Consider the following 19469-nt stretch of genomic DNA (forward strand, 5'->3'; position numbering starts at 1 on the left):
TCACAGTCCTAAGACTATTACGGCAGTAGCTTTAGATCTGGTAAGCGGTATTATGCAACACCGTCACTCATTTTTGGTCAATTGATATTATCTTGTGACATGAACACGTCCTTCTGCGGGAAACCAATAACACTATGCCATCATATCTGGAGCAGGACCAACATACACTGCTCTTCTTTGAAGGCTGCCACCTTACCACCTTTGGCTAGTGAATTTTCATAGCCAATGCCTATGCATGGGCAAGCAAAACCTGGACATTTCGGTCTGTGTATAGACATGTATACATTCTTTACAATGTACTTTCCATGCGTATTTGACTGAACCACTGGTTCATTCGTTTAGCCTTCTATCTCTTTCTTTTACCAATGCTGTTTTCCGATTTTATGAAGGACACAGCATAAATTGAGTGCACCAATACCAAATAGACTTACTACTGCTTATTTTACTTATGTAATAATTACCTATATTTCTATTATAGGACAGAGTGTACCCCGAGCACCATGCTAGAGTCCCTCGAGTTGAGGCACAACACTTGACAATTGTGATTAATCTTGTTTATTTTGTATGAATGTATACCAAAAAAGGGGACACTGTTCCTAATGGTATGCCATTGGGGCTAGATTTTAATCAGCAGTTGAGTCTGCTCTGGGCACACCAGTTTACCTTTGCTGCATGGTGACCCTATTTTTATATCACACTTGCACTTCACTTTACTACCCTCAATTATACACGATAAACTTATCCCCCACACACCCACATGCACCAACCGGCAGTCCTATAAAAAGATCTGCGATAAAGAGACCCTTCGGGGGACCCGTAGGGAATTGCAGCGCCGGCCATACGAGGAGCAACTGCCGATGATGAAGCATGACACCTTTCGGGGTGTGTGAGGGCAACAGAGGACAACAATATGGTTTTCCTATCACTGGTGGGGGCTGTTACCTAGGATTTCGGTTCCTTCTCCCTTTTCAGTCCCTGTTTTCAATGGGTGACTTTTTGCACCCTGTTGCATGGGTGACTTTTGCACCTTGCATTAGGAAAAGTTTCCCCTTTTTTGGTATACATTTATAATTAAGGAGCTTGGACACTGAACCTTAAAAAGGCTCCTTGGTCCCCCCTCTCTTTTGTTGAAGCTATTTTGTATGAATGCCACGATTTGATTGATGTTATATACACACGTTCATGGTGGTCACATTTCACCATAATTTTGGCAGTTGATGGCACTAAATTTATATGTGCTACTGATATTGTTATAATAACCTAGCTATCATATTATCTCCCTACAAGTTGATGTGGATCTGCTGTTGAAACTCATGGTGGACCACTTATTGGTTTTGTATTTTTAACTTTCATGAGCACGTTAATTGAGCAGAAGCAATACTTACAGGCCCTGACGAATGCCAGTACCTCTTCTGATGGTCTAGTTGGCAGAAACATGTTGACCAATAACTACTGACACATGGAAGCAGAGTCAGTTGACCACTGCAGTGTCCTTTCTCTCTTTTTAACCTTGACCCAGGCACGCATGAATAAAGTTATAAGCCTGCCCTGGAATCAGTTTTAACCACTTTTTCACGTACAGCACGCTCTGCAAGCCTCACCATCCTTTAGTTCACCATAGAGCTTCTACCAAATCTCTCAAAGCATCTGAAGAGCTCCTCCTTCTCAGAGACTGAGTTGTAGCCCACAAGTGATCTGCTGTCATGGTGCAAGGAGAATCCCAGTGATGAAGCATGTCCCAAAAAAGGAATGTTTCTATTCAGCTAGGTTTTCTAACTCTTTTTAGCCCCAGGTGTCTGTGTGTGTAAGATATGCGTTGAGAGTGAACACCTGCACGTCTCCAAATCTCCTCTGGTCCTTCTTTTGTGTTTACCTACATCTTTGTAAGGTCCTTTAAAGCAAATAATACATGTGTGGATGTTTCCCAGCATTTTTGTCTGTCATCACTGCTATTCACAAATGGGTGTTTACTCAGATGTTTCCGTACATTGATTACAATGACCATTCCAGAAGACCAGTGAGAATCCATATGCCTCAGATATTAATGAACTGGAGTTAGAATAGTGGTCTATCTATTCTGAGAATGTTATCTAAAACAAAGTACTTGTAAACTGCTGGAAAGATGGTTAGAATATCACAGCCTAGAAGCTGAACTTGCCTATAGCCTTTGCCAACTCACAGATACTTCCCACAAAAGTAATCGTATTCTAGGGGAGAGGGAGAGCATGGCCAGTAGTATACTTTCCCTATTTACAGTGGTAAAATGACAGTGTGTAACAGGTGGTACTTGCATTTTGTGGCAATTGCATCCCTCCCACAATCTCCTTAATATGTACTACCACCTATAAACGAAGCAGCTAAATGCATCTGTTTAATTTTCAGCGGTTAGTTCTCTTTGCCAGATAACATGGCAGTGATATCCCTGCAGCTCGGCCAGTGTGGTAATCAGATCGGATATGAAATGTTTGACGTCATCTGCAACGACCTTCTCAGCACGAATGGATTGTGTTCGAAGAAGGAGAATGAATCGTACCAGTTGTCTTGCAATGAGCGTTTCTTCAGAGAAGATGAATCTGGAGGTACAAAGAAGCTTATAACATACTGAACTGCATGCCAATGCCTTTTTACTGTATTGCACAAGGTGATCCACTTGACTAAGATAAATGACATTCGGTATGTATTAGGTTCCTGTGTTCGGAGTGTGCGTTAAACAAAGAGCACATCCGGCCCACGTTGAGCACTTCAATTACTGCGGTTATATGGGAGCCAAAGTACTTCTCTCGGTCTCAAGAGCGCAGTCGGAGAGGACCTCTCTTGAGACTGGGAGGAGTACTTTGGAGTACTGTATCCACACATGGGTGGAATATCATTTATATGATGCCTTTTTGTTCTTTTTCTTCGGATGGACTCCCGTGGGAACTATTCCTCTCACAGTACCGGGCCGACTTATATGTATCTAACTCAACTGAACTATATGACATACCTCTGTTTTACCATATTAATGCCTTGAAGAAGTCCATTTTCTTTTGTACGAAACGCGTAGGCTGGCTTTGGCAGTGTATCAAGGAAGCATCAATAAATGAAGATTACTTATGGATTCATTTAACTTTTCTTGGAAAATTGATAATCTTTAACACTTTTAAGAATATTCTGAATGTGTTGTACCTTTGGTTGTAATTTCTGAATAACAAGAATTATGGTTTAAATAATGAGACTTTAGGCTCTGCACTGATGCTTTTCTCTGCTAGAACAAGAAACGTTTCTGGTAATTAAGTAAATCTCAAAAAGCAGTTAGGTTAGCTATTTGGTTTCATAAATTATAAATACAATACTCATTTATATCCTTTGGAAATTCAAAAAGATGGTAAATGGAATTCATTCTTGTGTTTTAATGTAATGAGCTCTGGGCCATTCTTTCATAAACAAATCTCACTTTTCAAACTGAATACCAAATCATGTTGAGAGGCCTTGAAATAGCATTGACAATAGTAGCCATTTCACACTTTGCACGGATGGTGATTTAAACACTTTTGAAAAACATTTGAGTTCAATTTTCTACTTGACATTGATTTGAAATTTAACAGTGACAGCCAGCATATGTTGGGCAGTAACATCCGCTTCATCAGGGTTGTTAAATGAAAATCACAATGTTTTCATTTCGGCTAAGATAAATACATCAAATAGTTCAAACTAATAGTATTCAAATTACTTAAACAATTCAAGTAAAAAGAGAATGCTATTTCAGTTGTGACATAATTATGAAAAAGCTTCCTTTTGGTGTGTGAGTGCAAAAGAAAGTAGGCAACTAAGGAGTTACACTGTTCATCATTCTCTAGACAGATATCTTCTATGATTATAAAAACAGTCACTTGTGTTACTTTAAAGTTAACTGAAATAATAGATTAGTCGCAAACCAGAAATGGAATAGTTACTATCCATTTTACAAGGTATCTTAAGAAAACAGATGAAACAGTATTATAATGGCAGTATAGTAACAGAGTACATGAAAGATTTTGTCATGTGTCTTCAAATTATTCATTTATAGCTCCAAATATATAACTGTCTGAAAAGGGTGTTAGAAACAGGCTTACAAAGAGCTTTTATTTTAATGTATAATGGCCCATAAGGTACGGTGAGTGGAGGCATTATCAGCATTATCCTCAGCTTTAGTACAATATATATGGATTGTAGATTTAATATTTTTAAACAAGTAGGCAAATAGAGAATTAAAAATGGGGATAATTGAAGTGTGTTCTGTTCTATTTCAAGTAACTAAGACTTAATCCCTCAATAGTAGTGTCAGGGAAGAGCACATAGAGTTGTGTGGTAATAGAAGGTGGACATTGTTTGTTTCTTAAATCCATTTCCTTAATATCAGTATATATATAAAAGGATCGTGAAATTGAACAAATTGCTAAAGACCTTGTTGTAAGAGTTATGCGACATAATGGCGAACTATTCACCTCATATGTATGAGATTGATGAGACCTTGCAAACAATACATTTACATCATCAAAACTCATATTGCCTGAGGGAGGTAATGTATTCATATTTGCAGGTGCAAACTTGTAGCATAACAAACCCAAATGCATGTGATACATTTGGACTAAAACCTATGACATTGACAAATGGCAGTACCTTGTTTGTGATTATGTACCATTTAAGTTAGGATACATTAATCTGAGTATCTCACCAGTAGGGATTTTCCATAAGAAGTTCACTTACAGCTCTGTAGAGATACATCTGAAATAAATGATAGGACAAAATCATGTAATAATGGAAAAAGCAAACAATATTGCTGGGAAACTAATTGAAGAAATAGTAATATCTATAACAATGATTACCTCTGAAAATATCAAACACCACAAGATTGGTGTTTTAGTGTTAAACCCACATTTCAGATAAATGTCCCTTTATATATCTGTCAAGGAACTTAAAGTAAAATGATACACAATTTGGATTTAGTCATTAAAAGATGGAGGGAGAGTGTCTGAAAAAAATTGTTTTTGAAAATTGATTTTTAACCTCAAATTGAAGCATTGAGAGAAGTACTTACATAGTGGTGTACACTGAACTGTTCACTACGCAGTAGATTGAATACAGTTGTCATTTTGCCCGAGGCTTAAATACCTGCTATTAGAAATAGCGTCTGATGTAATTTCCTAATCTGAAGCACTCACCAAAGCAAATAATTAAAAAATGTTCTTGTTACATCTAAACCCCATGCCCAAGAGGTTAAGTAAATGGTGATTATATGCTTATTGGCCCTTGTTGTAGGAGCAACAAGAGAAATCTGTAAGGAAGGTATATATATATATATATATAATCGGTTTATACGCAGGAGGGCGTTACGGAATATATATATATATATATATATATATATATATATATATATATTCCGTAATGCCCTCCTGCGTATGAACCGCTGCCTGCCTTGAGAGTCGTGTCATCAACCAGACCCCACAGGAGCAGGTCTGCAATATGTGCTCCACGCTACCTTCGTTTTTCTCCAAAGGATGACGACGTCACCTTGTGAAGCTGGGTAAAAATTATTTTATTTCGGCCTATTTCTAATGCGTTTCAGCTGTCTTTGCAGCCTTGCTCACCTATATATATATATATATATATATATATATATATATATATATATATATATATATATATATATAGTTAGGACCTAGTTCCCATAGGAAATGCCGAACATTCTATTGGGAATAACTTTGGCGCCGATTGAGGGATCTGCCTGTAATTTTCCTTAAATTTGCCTCGCTGCGCTCCGCTCCTTCCCTGAAAGCTTCGGGGGGATTCGTCAAGCGGGGGCCGAGAAAAAAGGGGGGTCCCAAAACGTGTTTTCCCCATGTTCATTTCCATAGGGACATTCTGACAAGGCTACAGCTCGAACGGCTGAACGGAAATACACCAGATTTGGCAAAATGGTAGGGACTGGTATGGAGCAGGGCCTTTTGTATGTTTGGTGTAAATCCCTCCAGTAGTTCTTGAGAAAATTGAATGTGAAATGTAACCCAATGCAATTTTCCATAGGACCGTTAGACACAGCTACAACCCGAACGGCTGAATAGAATTACAGCAAACTTGGCAAAATGGTGAGCCTGGTATGCAGAAGTGCCTTTTGTATAGTTGGTGAAAATCCCTCCAGTAATTGTTGAGAAAATCGACTTTTTCCAAATTATATACCTATGGGCGGGACACAGTGTGCACCCGTGCGCGAACCGTCCTTGCACTGTCCTTGCACCTGCGTGGACCTTAGCGTGCGCGAGCTGCATGCTGATTGGCTGCCAATGTCTGTCTACACTCCAAAACAGAAATTGTTGGCAGCCATCTTGTGCCTCGGTAGACTGAGGCACAGGAAAGCAGAAAAACAAACGTGTAGAAATCAAACAGGGGGCAGGGTAGAAGTACCCTGACCCCATAGGCCTGCTCAGGGGGTCCCACAAGGAACCCCCAGGCCCCAAAAAAAGAAAAATTCCCGCGATTTTTCACACAAAAAAACTTTTCAAAACAAAAATTGGGGGGGGGCCTGGGGGGTCCTTGTGGGACCCCCTGAGCAGGCCTAGGGGGTCAGAGTGCTTCTACCCTGCCCCCTTTGCGTGTTTTGCACTTTTGTTTCACTGCTTTCTTGAGCCTTGGTTCTACTGAGTCACAAGATGGCTGCCAACACTTCCTGGTTTGGAGTGTTGACAGACAGTGGCAGCCAATCAGCATGCCTTTCACAGGAAAGCAGCATGCTCATTGGCTGTCAACACTTCTAATCAGGAAGTGTTGGCACTCATCTTGTGCTAGGTAGACCGAGACACAAAAGAAGCAAATGTGTAGAACGCAAAAAGGGGCAGAGTAGAAACACCCTGACCCCCTAGGGCTGCTCAGGTGGTCCCAGAAGGATATTTAAATATTTAAACATTATCCGCTAATAGAATTAGCATTTAGAAAACCTTTGAAATTTATTGAAAAAAACTATAGGTTTCACGCCTGACATAGTTAGGAATTAGCATTTAAAAAGTGGTCCCAGAAGGATATTAACATATTTAAACGTTACCAGCTAATAGAATTAGCATTTAAAAAACCTTGCAAATTCACTTAAAAAAACATAGGTTTCAGGTCATATATAGTTAGGAATTAGCATTTAAAAAACCTTGCAAATTCACTTAAAAAACCATAGGTTTCAGGTGATATATAGTTAGGAGTTAGCATTTAAAAAAACCTTTGAAATTCACCGAAAAACCATACGTTTCAGGCCTTATATAGTTAGGAATTAGCATTTAAAAAAACATTGAAATTGCTCTTATATAGTTAGCTGTACTAACTATATTTCGCGCACCCGCAATCCACTGCTGATGATGTCACATATAACATCATTCATGACATGGTCAGTGACATCACTGATGACATCTCAAATGACATCAATGATGACATCACTGATGACATCATCCAGTGAATGTGGTTTGCTTCGTTATTTAAATATGCATTACATACATAGCAATTTGCACGAAATATAGTTAGTACAACTAACTATATAGGAGCAATTACAATGGTTTTTTAAATGCTAATTCCTAACTATACAAGGCCTGAAACCTATGTTTTTTCTCAGTATATATACATATATATATATAGTTCTACATCAAGGAGCCTTGAGAATGGAATGTAAAGGAAGTTTCATTGGGAGGCTAAATTGGATTACTTTACAAACACAATACCAGCATCGTTAATGAGAAATCCTAATTAGGGAAACTAATGAAAGCAAGCTCATATAAAAGGGCATTCTCATTGAGAGAATCATTGGTTAAATCCAGCCCTGAGGTGATCATAGTGACGCCTTGGTTTAAAGCTATCAAGGGCTTTAAGAAGTGTTCATCCTGTAAGGCCTGCCAACATGGCGTCAACAAAACTCAATACATGACTCCCTTTTCTGAAATCCCCCGGCAAATCACCAAACAACTTACGTGCAAGTCAGAGTACACAGTTTATGTGCTTGAGTGTCCTTGTGCCCTGCAAAATGTGTGTAGTTCCAAATTGCAGGTGCACAAAAGGATTCTCCAGCACATCCGAGCAATAAAGACCGAGGACCCCTCTTACCCGGTGGCGCGTCACTTCAAGGAACACCATGGCAAACAAAGTCATCTTCTAAGATATTTTGCTATTGACGCAGTTCCACCTTTGCGTAGAGGAGGCAACAGGGAGGCCAAGTTACGGGCCCTAGAAACCAGATATATTCTCGATCTGGATACTAGGTCTCCCATGGGTCTTAACACAAGTGTTGATTTCTATACACACCTGTAGTTTAACCTTCGCAAATGCTCCCCCTGTCTAGCCATGGTCCGTTATCTCCAACCCTAGTATATTCTGACGGGGTGTAGCTGTTTTCTTATGCAGAAGATCTCTTTAGCAAGGATTTGTTAAAGCTAGGACGCATGTCACAATTTGAGTTATTTAAACTGCAAATTCCACACTTGCTCGTTGTGGCGGCTTTCCCATGGTCGTCAAGAAAAATATATGCAATTATGAAAGTGTATCCCATGTTCATTTCGAATAGGGGTATCCATTTTTAATACAACACTTTTTGTTTTTGATGTTACACTTTTTTGTCACTCACACATTTTTCTTTATTTGCACAGCATGGAATTGGTGGTCAAAATTGGGGGATTTTATGCCCAATATGATTAGAAAGAATTAACTGGTAGATGACTGGCACGCTGCCTACACAATTAGATTACGTTACCCACTTGGGTTTTATTCATTTGACTATACACTGGCACTGGTTTTGACAATATTAGCGGGAACTCTATAAAAGCTTATCACAAAGTTTGCAATATATTGCAGTACTGGATGGTTTTTGTAGTATCCTGCTATTCTCAATTTTCTTATTTCAGGATTAATTTTATTCAGGATAAAGGTGTTAATAATTGATTTTTACAAAAGATCATGAAACCCCCTTTTCCCTTAAAACAATGCCTGTGTTTCTGTGATGAATTTACTGTTTTCGTGTTTTGAACTTTCAGGCTGTTTACTATGTCTGTTACCATGTATTGAAATCCACCAATCCTGTTTTAACATTTTCTTGCCTTGCACTTTAAAAAACCTGTGTCCCTCCCTTAACATCATGTGATCAAGGCCTCGGAGAAGGCCGAAACGTTATGCTGGTGGCGATTCTGCAAATTTAAATAAAATATTTATTCACCTCAGCCTGGGTCAACTTTCGTTTTTTGGACCGGCGATACCTGATGACAACGGGCTACGCTGGTTCCTTTGAGACGAGTGTGAGATATAGATGATATATATATATATATATATATATATATCCTAATTAGGGAAACTAATTAATGAAAGCAAGCTGTAATCCTTAGATTATAATCTTAATTGTTCCTTTTATAATAATAATTTTGACTGTATATCCAAACAAGAAACAGTTTTAATAATGATCTCAATTGAAATAATACTCTTTTTACTGGAATTGTTTAATAATTTTGATTACATAAGTTTTAAATATTTGATGACTTTAGCTTAGACTAAAAAAATGCATTGATATTTTTATTTCATAGTCTTGATACAGTAGACATTGCAGTCTCTCTGGACATCAACTGCTCCTCCCCTCCCCTTAGCAGCCCAGTTGGGGTGGTTAGTTACGCTCCCACTCCCAACACTAATTCCTGGTCACTCTTCCAGCCCATTCCAGAAGAAGAGATAGCCAAACTTATCTCCACCTCTAAACCTTCATCTCACATCCTAGACCCTCCCCCTGCTCAACTCACCAAAAAAATGAAACTCTCCCTAGCTCCACTCTGGCGTAGGATTATAAACAGCTCCCTAAACACCGGAATCGTTCCAGATTGTCTGAAAGTGGGACAAGTCACCCCGCTGCTGAAAGAACAAGGCCTGGAAATAAATGACCTAAACAACTTCAGACCCGTCTCCAAACTTCCTCTTCTTTCCAAAATCCTAGAAAGATGTGTACTTCAACAACTAACTCAACACCTGGACAATACCAACCTCCTCGACTCCCATCAGTCGGGATTCAGGAAAGGATGCAGCACAGAAACCGCAATCCTCAACATAATTGATGATATACACAAATCACTGGACACAGACCAATGCTGCCTCCTCATTCTCCTAGACCTATCGGCAGCATTTGACACAGTTGACCACAAACTTCTCCTCAAAGCTCTTGAAGAAAGGGCTGGTCTAGACGAGGTGGTCCTCAAATGGTTCTCCTAATTCCTACTCAACCGTTCCCAGAGAATCAAAATCAGAAGCTTGAAATGCGACCTTAAACCAGTCTTGAGGGGAGTCCCCCAAGGATCAGTGCTCTCCCATCTACTCTTCAACATTTTATACAGAACCCCTCGCCAGCCTACTCAGAAAAGCCAACATCCCCTTTCTCCTATATGCTGATGATACCCAAATCTGCTTGGAAATCTCCTCTGCTAAAGACATCCAAAGACTCAATAACAACACTAAGAGAAATGCAACGTTGGCTGTCAAGCAACCACTTAAAACTGAACCCGGACAAAACCGAACTGCTCCTCACCTCTAACAAAGAAGAGAACCCACAAATGGTTGAGTGGCTAAAAGAGATCGATGCGTTCAACGGAAACCTCACCTTGGCCGACTCTGTTAAATCATTAGGCATCACGCTAGACTCAAAACTGGACATGACCAAACACATTAAGATTCGGGCTAAGAGCGCCTTCCTTAACCTGAAGCTACTAAACAAAATAAAACCTTTCATTCCAACCAAAGATCTCAAACAAGCCTCTCAAGCATTGGTGCTGTCAAGACTGGACTATGGATACGCAGTCCTCTCGGGAATACCAAAAACACACCTTGCTCTGCTGAAAACAACTCTCAATGGGGCTGCCAGAATGGTCACTGGAATAAAGAAATTTGACCACATTTCTCATGCCATCAAAGAACTGAAGTGGCTACCAATAGAAATGCGGGCGAGCTTTAGAACGGCCTGCCTCACCCACAAAGCCCTCCACACAGGCAAACCCGAATATCTGGCGTCCAAACTCAGAAAAGCAGGTCAGAACAGGAACCCCAGAAGCTCTAATACCTTACTCCTTATCCCCCTTAAACCACGAAAACAAAACAACACGGCCAGATCCTTCCCCGGAAAGGCGCCCAAAATATGGAACTCTATCCCCACCCCACATCAGAACTATCCCTCCTATGCTAAATTCAAAAGTCAGCTCAAAATCCTTTTCCTCAATCGATCCCTAGCGATTAGCTAGGATCAGTCGGAGTGTTGAAAATGAAGCTGAACCTCTCTCGGTTGTGGGTTAACAAGTCCTTGTAACGGAACTCTTCAATATCTTCTTTACTGTGACTCTCACCCGGATTGTCTCACTGTATTGCAATATGTTCTGCTCTCTTTTACTCACTTTATTGTAATATGTTATGCTCTCATTTGTTCTGCTCTGTAACTGTTGTGAAGCGCTCCGATACCCTCCGGTCAGGCTAGCGCTATACAAAACTTCGTAAATAAATAAAATAAAAAATACTATGTATGCGAAACAAGTGCATAACCCTTTCTTTAGCCAAAACCATATAAAAGTCTAGCTGCAGTACCTTGCCACAGCTGACAGGTGGCTTTCAAGAGCAAACTAAGGGGGTCATTAGGATGGCGGACGGACTGGAGTGCGTCCACCCTCCAGGTGGAGACCATGGCGGTCGCATCCTGCCATTTAACATTGCGGCAGGTGCTGCTGACTGCAGCACCCGCCGTGATACCAAAAAGGCAGGATGCGCATTTCACTGCACTACGTGGCAGGCACCACACTGCTGAAATCGAGGGGGGTGCCATGGGTAACCCCCAGTGCACCCACACCTCCCCCAACACGAGGAGGGCCCGCAGCGGGCCCCCATAACAAATCCCCACCAGCCTTTCAATGGCGGTATCGCTGCCTTCGAAAGGTCCGCTGTGCCAGCATTCTGATTTGGTGGATGGTGCCTGCTAGGCACCGCCACCATTTTGAACCATCTGGACCGTCCGCCAGGCAATCTGTATGATTGCTGGTGGCGGTTCCGTGGCGGAAGGTCTTTGCTTCTGCCACGGTCTGAGCGCAATTCCCTCCCCCATCGTAATGTGGCAGGGTAAAATCGCGGTCTGATTGTGGAAGGACCCCGACCACATGTCTGGAGGTGAGGGGCCTTCGGCAATCATAATCCGTCCCTAAGTTAGAACATTTTGCTGCATTAGCCTGATTATTCAGTGATCTCAACCTGGACACTGTTTGATGAAATATGATGTAAAATGTCTTTCCACTACTTCTCTTAGTACCAGTTGCCAGGACTGTACTTGTTGACATGGAGCCAAAAGTCATCAATCAAACCTTGTCTATGGCCACCAGGTCCGGGCGATGGAAATACGATTATCAATCGCAGTTTTGCCAGAAACAGGGATCAGGAAACAACTGGGCAAGCGGGTATGATTTATTTTTTAAACTTTCCTTCCAAATTGTTGTTAAGCTGTAACTAAAATGTTTTTGCATTTTTCAATGTTTTCTGCACTGCAGCTTTTTAGTACTGGTTTCTTTGAATCAATGTATAGTGAAATAAACATATGTAGGTCTGCACACCGACACATTATGGTCTATGCCTCTGGTATTGCTAATTAAGTGTGGGGTTCCTGAGTTTTTTTTCATTACTGATGAAATATTGTAGATAATATTTAAACCCAAGAAATATTACCGCCACTCCTGTCCGCAAAAAATGCAACATTGGCAACAACTGTGGTGTTATGTCTGATTTGCCAATGTATTTCCATTATGACAGTGAAGGATAAGTCCTGTGGGAATCGAAATTCTTTGGTGCCTTCAAAGATGGCTGTCTATTCGATGTAGGTGTCTTATGCACTACCTAAGTCGCCCCTTAATTGAAAGGACATTTTTTATGCCATTTACATTAGCTTCAATCAGTGCATCTTTTACAGCCAGCATTGTTCTGCTACTGATCTCACAAGGCCTGTATGTGTGCCAGGGACACTTCATCTCCAATAGTGTCAGCTATGTCTGTGGTGGACATTGGCCTAATTTTCTATAGTACTGTTTCTTTCAGTATCAAATAAGTTACTAAAATCAATGGAGACACTTAACATAATCACAGAACAAAAGCTGTTTCACGCTGGTTGATGATTCAGGACCCTTCAGTGATTCAGTCTGCAAAGCCTTTAGGCACTGGTTGAGTGCTACCTCAAACATTCTGGCGCCCTCAACTCCCTGTTCAGAAGGATAACTCAACAGATAAATGCATGTGTTTGCTCTAGGTCAGTGGTTCTCAACCTTTTTGACTTTTGGAGATCCCTACTTAATCATTACTGTAACCCGCAGACCGCCACTGAATCATTATTGGAATCCGGCGACCCCCACGGAGTCATTATTGGATGCCTGGGAACCCATCCTAAGAATTTTCAATGATTTCAAATTTAAAGCGATACAGAAACAAGCATTCATCAAACAAATACACAAATAATGAAATAATGTATTTCATTCACAATACACATATATACTAAAAATCAAAATTGAAATTTTAATAGAAGGGTTGGGGCGTTTCTAAATTTAACGGAGGCCTTTCATTGTCCATACTATATTCTGTTTGATGCACTTGCTGTGCTCCCACAGGTCAATCTAAGTGTACTAATGTCAAGTGTACATTTAGCTTCTCCAATTATTTACACTTTATTAATCTGTTAATATTTAATTTGTGGAACACAACCTGAGTAGTCTTCATGGACTCCCAGGATCCCGGGACCACGGGTTAAGAACCACTGCTATAGGTTTCAAAACGTTGCCTTCTTTAGTACTCGAGAACCTTTTTATTCCTGCTTAAGAAGCACCATCATTTCAAACAGTTTTATAGTACCCTTCAGGTTTGGTAAATCCGTAGGCCAAATGCCTTATTTCAGAGACTGAATGTCAACTTGATTTAAGAAAGATCCACTAATTTAAAATCTTGATATTTGCTTCAATATTTGTCTGATTATAACAGGCACATGCTCTTTTTATATCTGTCACAGCCAGTTTATGTTTCCTCCGGGTTGTTCTAAACTATCTCTTGGATCCTTGAGGTCCCCTCCTATTCCCATAGACATTTGTCATTTCCACAATGCCTGTAAGAAATGGAAAATACAGCATTATTAAGTCTTAATCTCACTCATCCAGCTCCTCTTCTGAACTCTGACTTTTTAGGCCACAGCCTCTCATGAACTTCCTCCTTAGAAGCCTACAAGTTGATGATGCACCTAGCTTTTTCAAGAGTCTCCATTCAGTTGTCTCCCTGTAGGGCAAAGCACTTTGATGGTGCCTCCTTCACGTTCTGCTAGGGCTCCTATGGCCACCTGGCCATCTACTTTCACTCTGCTTTTTCGGCCGCCTTGATTCACCCGAATAGTCCAGCCCATGACCTGTAAGTACATTGCTGCCGAAACTGCAGTGTCCCTACGGTCACCAGCAACACGCTTACTCCCTGGGTATTACAGTTGCTATTTGCCCCTTGGTTTCTGGAAACTCGGAGAGTTGATGATCTTCAGGAACAGGAGTGCTGTGCATTAGCTCTAGTTATGAACAGTTTTGCAGCCCCCGAAAACTGATGTCCGTTTGTTCGTACATGCAAATTTTTAGCATGTAGTCTGTTAGTGTGCCGTAATACGGTCTGTCATTGCTGCATGTGCTAATTGCATTCTGCATTGTAGGATTTTCATTGATCGCTGAATAATTGCCCGCTGCCTGTGTGGACCCGGAATTCCTTTCAACATAATGCTCTTATTGAGATCAACATGGTAGATTGTCATTAATCCATGTTCAGTTCTTGAAGCATTACAATGTTAGTCTGTCAGAGATGCCATTTTCTTTCTGAATACATGAAATTGTAAAAAGATGGTTAATTTCTGCCATGAAAAAAACTCCTTTCAACATTGGATTCATGTCAATACAATAAAAATGCAGCCTGATAGGCTTACAATGGGAAAGGTGAAAATAAAGCCTTTTGTTTAGGAATTTAGGAAGAACCCTTACTCACAATGCCTTGTCCCGACAGTTACTTGCCAGAGCCAGTTATGTTTCTGGCTTTCTTTAGACAGAATATCTGAACACCTCTTAGGGTTTCACACCTCTGGAAAAAATTATGTTTTCAAGTCAGGAATATTTTTAAACTAGTTTCACTTGCCCTCTGATCACCTCTCCTATTGCGAAAACTGCTTTTTTTCCTGACTGTTAGAATGCCTCCTTATTCACCAACTGTTCTCCATGTGGAAGGAAAAAAGCTCCATCTGATGCATATGGAGTCTGTGTGGTATGCCTGTCTCCAATTCATCAGGTAAAAGGCTGTGGCATTTGTTTGAAGAAGAAAAAAGTCTGAGAAGACACTGAAAGACAGAGAGGGCATCAGATTAAGAGGTCTAATACAACATTTGAAAGCAGATGAGGAAAAAGAAGAGACTGGAAAGATCTTCTTGTCCTTCCTCTGGAAGTGTCCTCAATCTGAAAAATACTCCCACAGATGGAGAGCATCAGACAAAAAATTGTCATCTAGACAACAACATCGACACCATTGTCTTCGGTGATTGTCGATTCGAAAAATACAGTGTAACCATTGAGGGGTCAGCACCTACGTGTTCGCTGTTGAGCGAGGGATCAACTGCGAAACATCGACAGCACTCACCGTCTCCCTTGATGCTGATGATCACCACGGCGTTCTCCCAATCACCACTGCCGAGCAGATGGGTGACATAAGCATTGTTGTCTATGACATCGAAAAGACCTACAACTCAACCGGCATCAACGTTGAAAAAAAGACTAATAAAATGTTGAATCCATCTCCTCCTACGTCAAGAAGTACTCCAGTTATGTTATTTTCTTCTCTTTCTTCTCCAGGGTGATGTCGGAAACCTTCACATTCTGCAGCTTCACAACAATCTTCCAGGGAACAAGGCTTGCAAATGGATGAAAATCATATACATATCCATTACCACTTCCCCCATTGAAGCAGATATGTCCACTGGAAATCTAATGCCAACTCATCTAGAACCATTAGTTCTTTCACCTGGCAGTGGGGTTTCAAAAGTGAATTCCATCTCTCCAATCTGAAAATAAAAGCCATCTTCACCAATATCAACTATGCCATCCAGAACACCCTCCAATAAGAGGGATAGATCGTATTCTCTCTATAAATCATGATTGAGATCACCTTTCACTGACTCAACATATACCTCCCTCCTATATACAGACATCACTGACACAGTTGACGTCTAGATTATCCCTTGTAGATGATATACTGATGTTCCCGGATATCTTTTTCAGAGAGACTACAAAGCTAAACATCACTTAAGACACCTCTCAACCAGCAGTTTCTGTTATTCTAGAAGCACTTTAACCAAGAGCAACACGAAAACCTCCTTTGCTTTTTGTATCTGAAAGAGACAAATTGTTATGGATTCCTCACCTTAGAATTACCCCCAGGGCTTCAGACTGGATCCAGAGAATTTTTATTCTGCAGTACCCCTGCACGTTGGTCGACTGCGTTCTTCGTTGGAGTTGTGGTCGCCGGAATGACATTGCGGTATCTACGTGCGCTGATGTCAGTTCTTTCGTTTTCCGCGCCAGCCAACTCAGATCCGAGAGAACGGTACCACAAGCACTTTTGACTCTATTTTTGCAACTTTTTATCAACGTCTTTGAGTCGTTACGACTCCTGGTGCACAGGGATGTCATCTCGGCGGACCGGCTTGAAGCCTTGCGACTCCTGTCACAAGCTGATGCTGGTGACGGACCCCCATCTTGTGTGCCTCTGGTGCCTGGAGTGTGAACACAACCGGAAGTCATGCTCCGACTGCAGGGCCATGGCCCGAAGTCTTTGCGGGAGCAGTCCTGTAAGCTTCTGGGGGCCCTGTAGTCCGCTCCGCGTCGCTCGAGGTCCCGGTCGAGAGGGTGTGGAATTCTAGTTTGTGAGCTAAACATTATCTGCGCCAGCTTGTCACCCACGTACAACGTGCACGATCACCATTTTAGGCATCATGGTCTCCCTGTCCACGATCGATCGCCAGCGCGCCCCTCTGACCCAGCAAGCATCCTCCGCGCACCCTGGCTCCCCCTCCCTCCCCTCATGAGCATAACCCTTCTGCATGACCCTGTCCTTGGGAGTCACGCCAGCGCCTGACCAACACCTCCTCTCCTCCCATGAATGCCCCTCTGTTGATAAACCTTCCCTCCGCACTGGTCTGTCCACACGGCATGAATACCACTCCATTGATGACCCCTCACCCCGTGTCCAGCTGTCCACCCAGGTCCGAGGCCATCGCCTAAGCCGGGGATATCATTTACTGCCCCTTATTGTATGAGGTCGCTCTCCTTCAAAGGACCCTCTATTTATCCAGACCTCCCCACCCGCTGTGATATGATCAGGCGCACACATCCTAAGACTCGGCAGAACACTCAGCTGCGTGATGACCCCCTCCTCTTATCAGCAGGTTGAGGACCTCTATTGTGAAGGTGTATGGGGGTGGGATTGACACGAGGATTACAGGGATGTCTTTTCCTTTATGCCACAATGTTCTGATTGTAATAAAGAAAGGTCACATGCCATAAACCAGTGTATAAGAGGCCAGGCCTCCGAGAGGCTGTTAGAGCACCTCGAGATGATACCTTGTTGTCTGATCTGATGTGTTCTGCTCCGTCGGAATAAAACTTCTGTTTCCTGCCTTCTGGTCTCCGGCGCCTGCCTCATTGCTTGGTAAATTTGAATGGTACAAGGGCGGTTAGCGCCGGGCAAATCTTGAGAAAGGTCCTAGCCCTACCTTTTTCCACAATTGGCGTCCCAAAGCGTGGGGCCCATCAGCGACACGTGGATCCAGTGGGAGAGGTCCCGATGACAGAGTGAACGACTGCAACGATCGGGAAGAGCTCGTGTCCGATAGACCCTCGTCTGACAGCCGATCATCCGACCTTCACTAGTTCTGAACAGACCTCTCTCGAGTGATCTACGGTCCTGACTGGGAACCATCAGGAGTGCCACGGGCATCACGAAGGAGAGAGGACGATCGGGCGCTGGATCCAGAGGACAGGAAACCGTCCATGCGGTCCGGGTAAGGTCGTGTAAACACGACAAATTGGAAAAAATATTGTTTTGTTTGGATAATACTAGTATTACGCTTTGTTGAAACCTCTGGACATTCACTGTCTGCAAACGGGGAAAAACAAACAGGCTCTCTCTTTGCAAGCAGTGAAGGATAGGTAACGCAGACTTTTGTCCCCGTTGTAATCCGTCGTGCCTATCTTCCTCCCCCACTGTTTCCCGAACTGTCGTTCGTGGATTATTGTCTGGAGATTCTTTGTCTGCAAACAGGGAAGAACAAGGTCTCTCTTTGCAGGTAGAGAAAGAGTGGGTAACGATAACTTTTCGTGCCCACTTATTCTCCCCACTGGATTGTTTGATTGACCGATTATTCGGTATTGGTTCTTTTGAGGTATTCACGGCCTCCAAACAACGTAGAATAGAAATATTCTGTCTAGTCTTTGTCCGCCGTGATAAGATAGGTAGTGCAGACTTTTGTCCCCGTTGTAATCCGTCATGCCTGTCTTCTCCCCACTGGTTGGTAGCCTGTTTAGCCCGGACCGCTTATTAGAGATGAACCATCCAGCTCCACTGGAGGGCACCCCTAATAAGGACATGTTCACTAAGTATGGACTAGTCGCTATAGCTTACACTAAACTATGGCATAAATATACGAAAAAGAACCCTGAAAGTCAGAGGCCACTGATAGGTTCCTTTAATGAAAATAAAATAAAAACATTAGAAATCGCGCTCCAGAAGAATAAGACCACGCCCACTATGCTCGACAGTATCGGCATGTGGCGCAAAGAAATGGAACAACGAAAAAAAAAGAGAAGAAGCAAAAATAGGGAAAGAATTACGAAAGGCAGCCCACCTAGCCGCAAAGCAACTAGAAGAAGAAATAAAAGAAAGAAAGGAAACCACGCGAAACCAAGAATCAGGGTCGACAGGCCAATGTCCTGTTAGGACCCCCTCTGCGCTCTACCCTGAATTGCCCTCCAAACAACGGGCGAACGATGAGTTACTGCTAGGTCCCCCAATCATCTACATGCCCCCTCCATATGCCCCCTGCCGACAAAGCTTTCACGCTCCGAGTGTGAGCGAAAGCGATCTTAGTGCTAGTGCACCAGCCCTCACGGCCTTTGCACCAGCCACATTAACAACCTCATCAGACGACCCCGAGTCTAGCAAACAATCACCAGCCAGACTAAATAGGTTGAGCAAAGATGAGCGGGATGGGATCGACAAAATAGCAAAGACATTAGTAGAACGAAGGGAGAGCGAAGATTATACAATGAGCGTATATAATTCACATGCCGACAGCCACAGACGGCATTTCATCTTGCGATTCAGCTACTACACCCTGAACGCGTATGAAGATAGGTATCAAAGTAAGGGTCCCGCTAAAC

At 42.1% G+C, this 19469-nt stretch overlaps 1 protein-coding gene across 3 annotated transcripts in view; it reads left to right on the forward strand.

Moving 5' to 3' along the window:
• The window catches only part of TUBD1 (tubulin delta 1), a 239849-nt gene that overhangs the window by 52568 nt on the left and 167812 nt on the right, over window positions 1–19469 (forward strand). For 2 of the 3 annotated variants that reach the window (XM_086954942.1, XM_086954941.1), the window contains 2 exons: window positions 2383–2579; window positions 12293–12440. In XM_086954942.1, coding sequence (XP_086811068.1) covers window positions 2408–2579; window positions 12293–12440 — 320 coding nt within the window. In that variant the 5' untranslated portion in view covers window positions 2383–2407. Of the gene's footprint in view, window positions 1–2382; window positions 2580–12292; window positions 12441–19469 lie in introns of those variants that run through there. The other variant, XM_086954943.1, reaches the window with a different exon arrangement.

This window comes from Lissotriton vulgaris, chromosome 2_1 (genome assembly GCF_964263255.1).
Source record: "Lissotriton vulgaris chromosome 2_1, aLisVul1.2, whole genome shotgun sequence".
Classification (NCBI taxonomy): Eukaryota; Metazoa; Chordata; class Amphibia; order Caudata; family Salamandridae; genus Lissotriton; species Lissotriton vulgaris.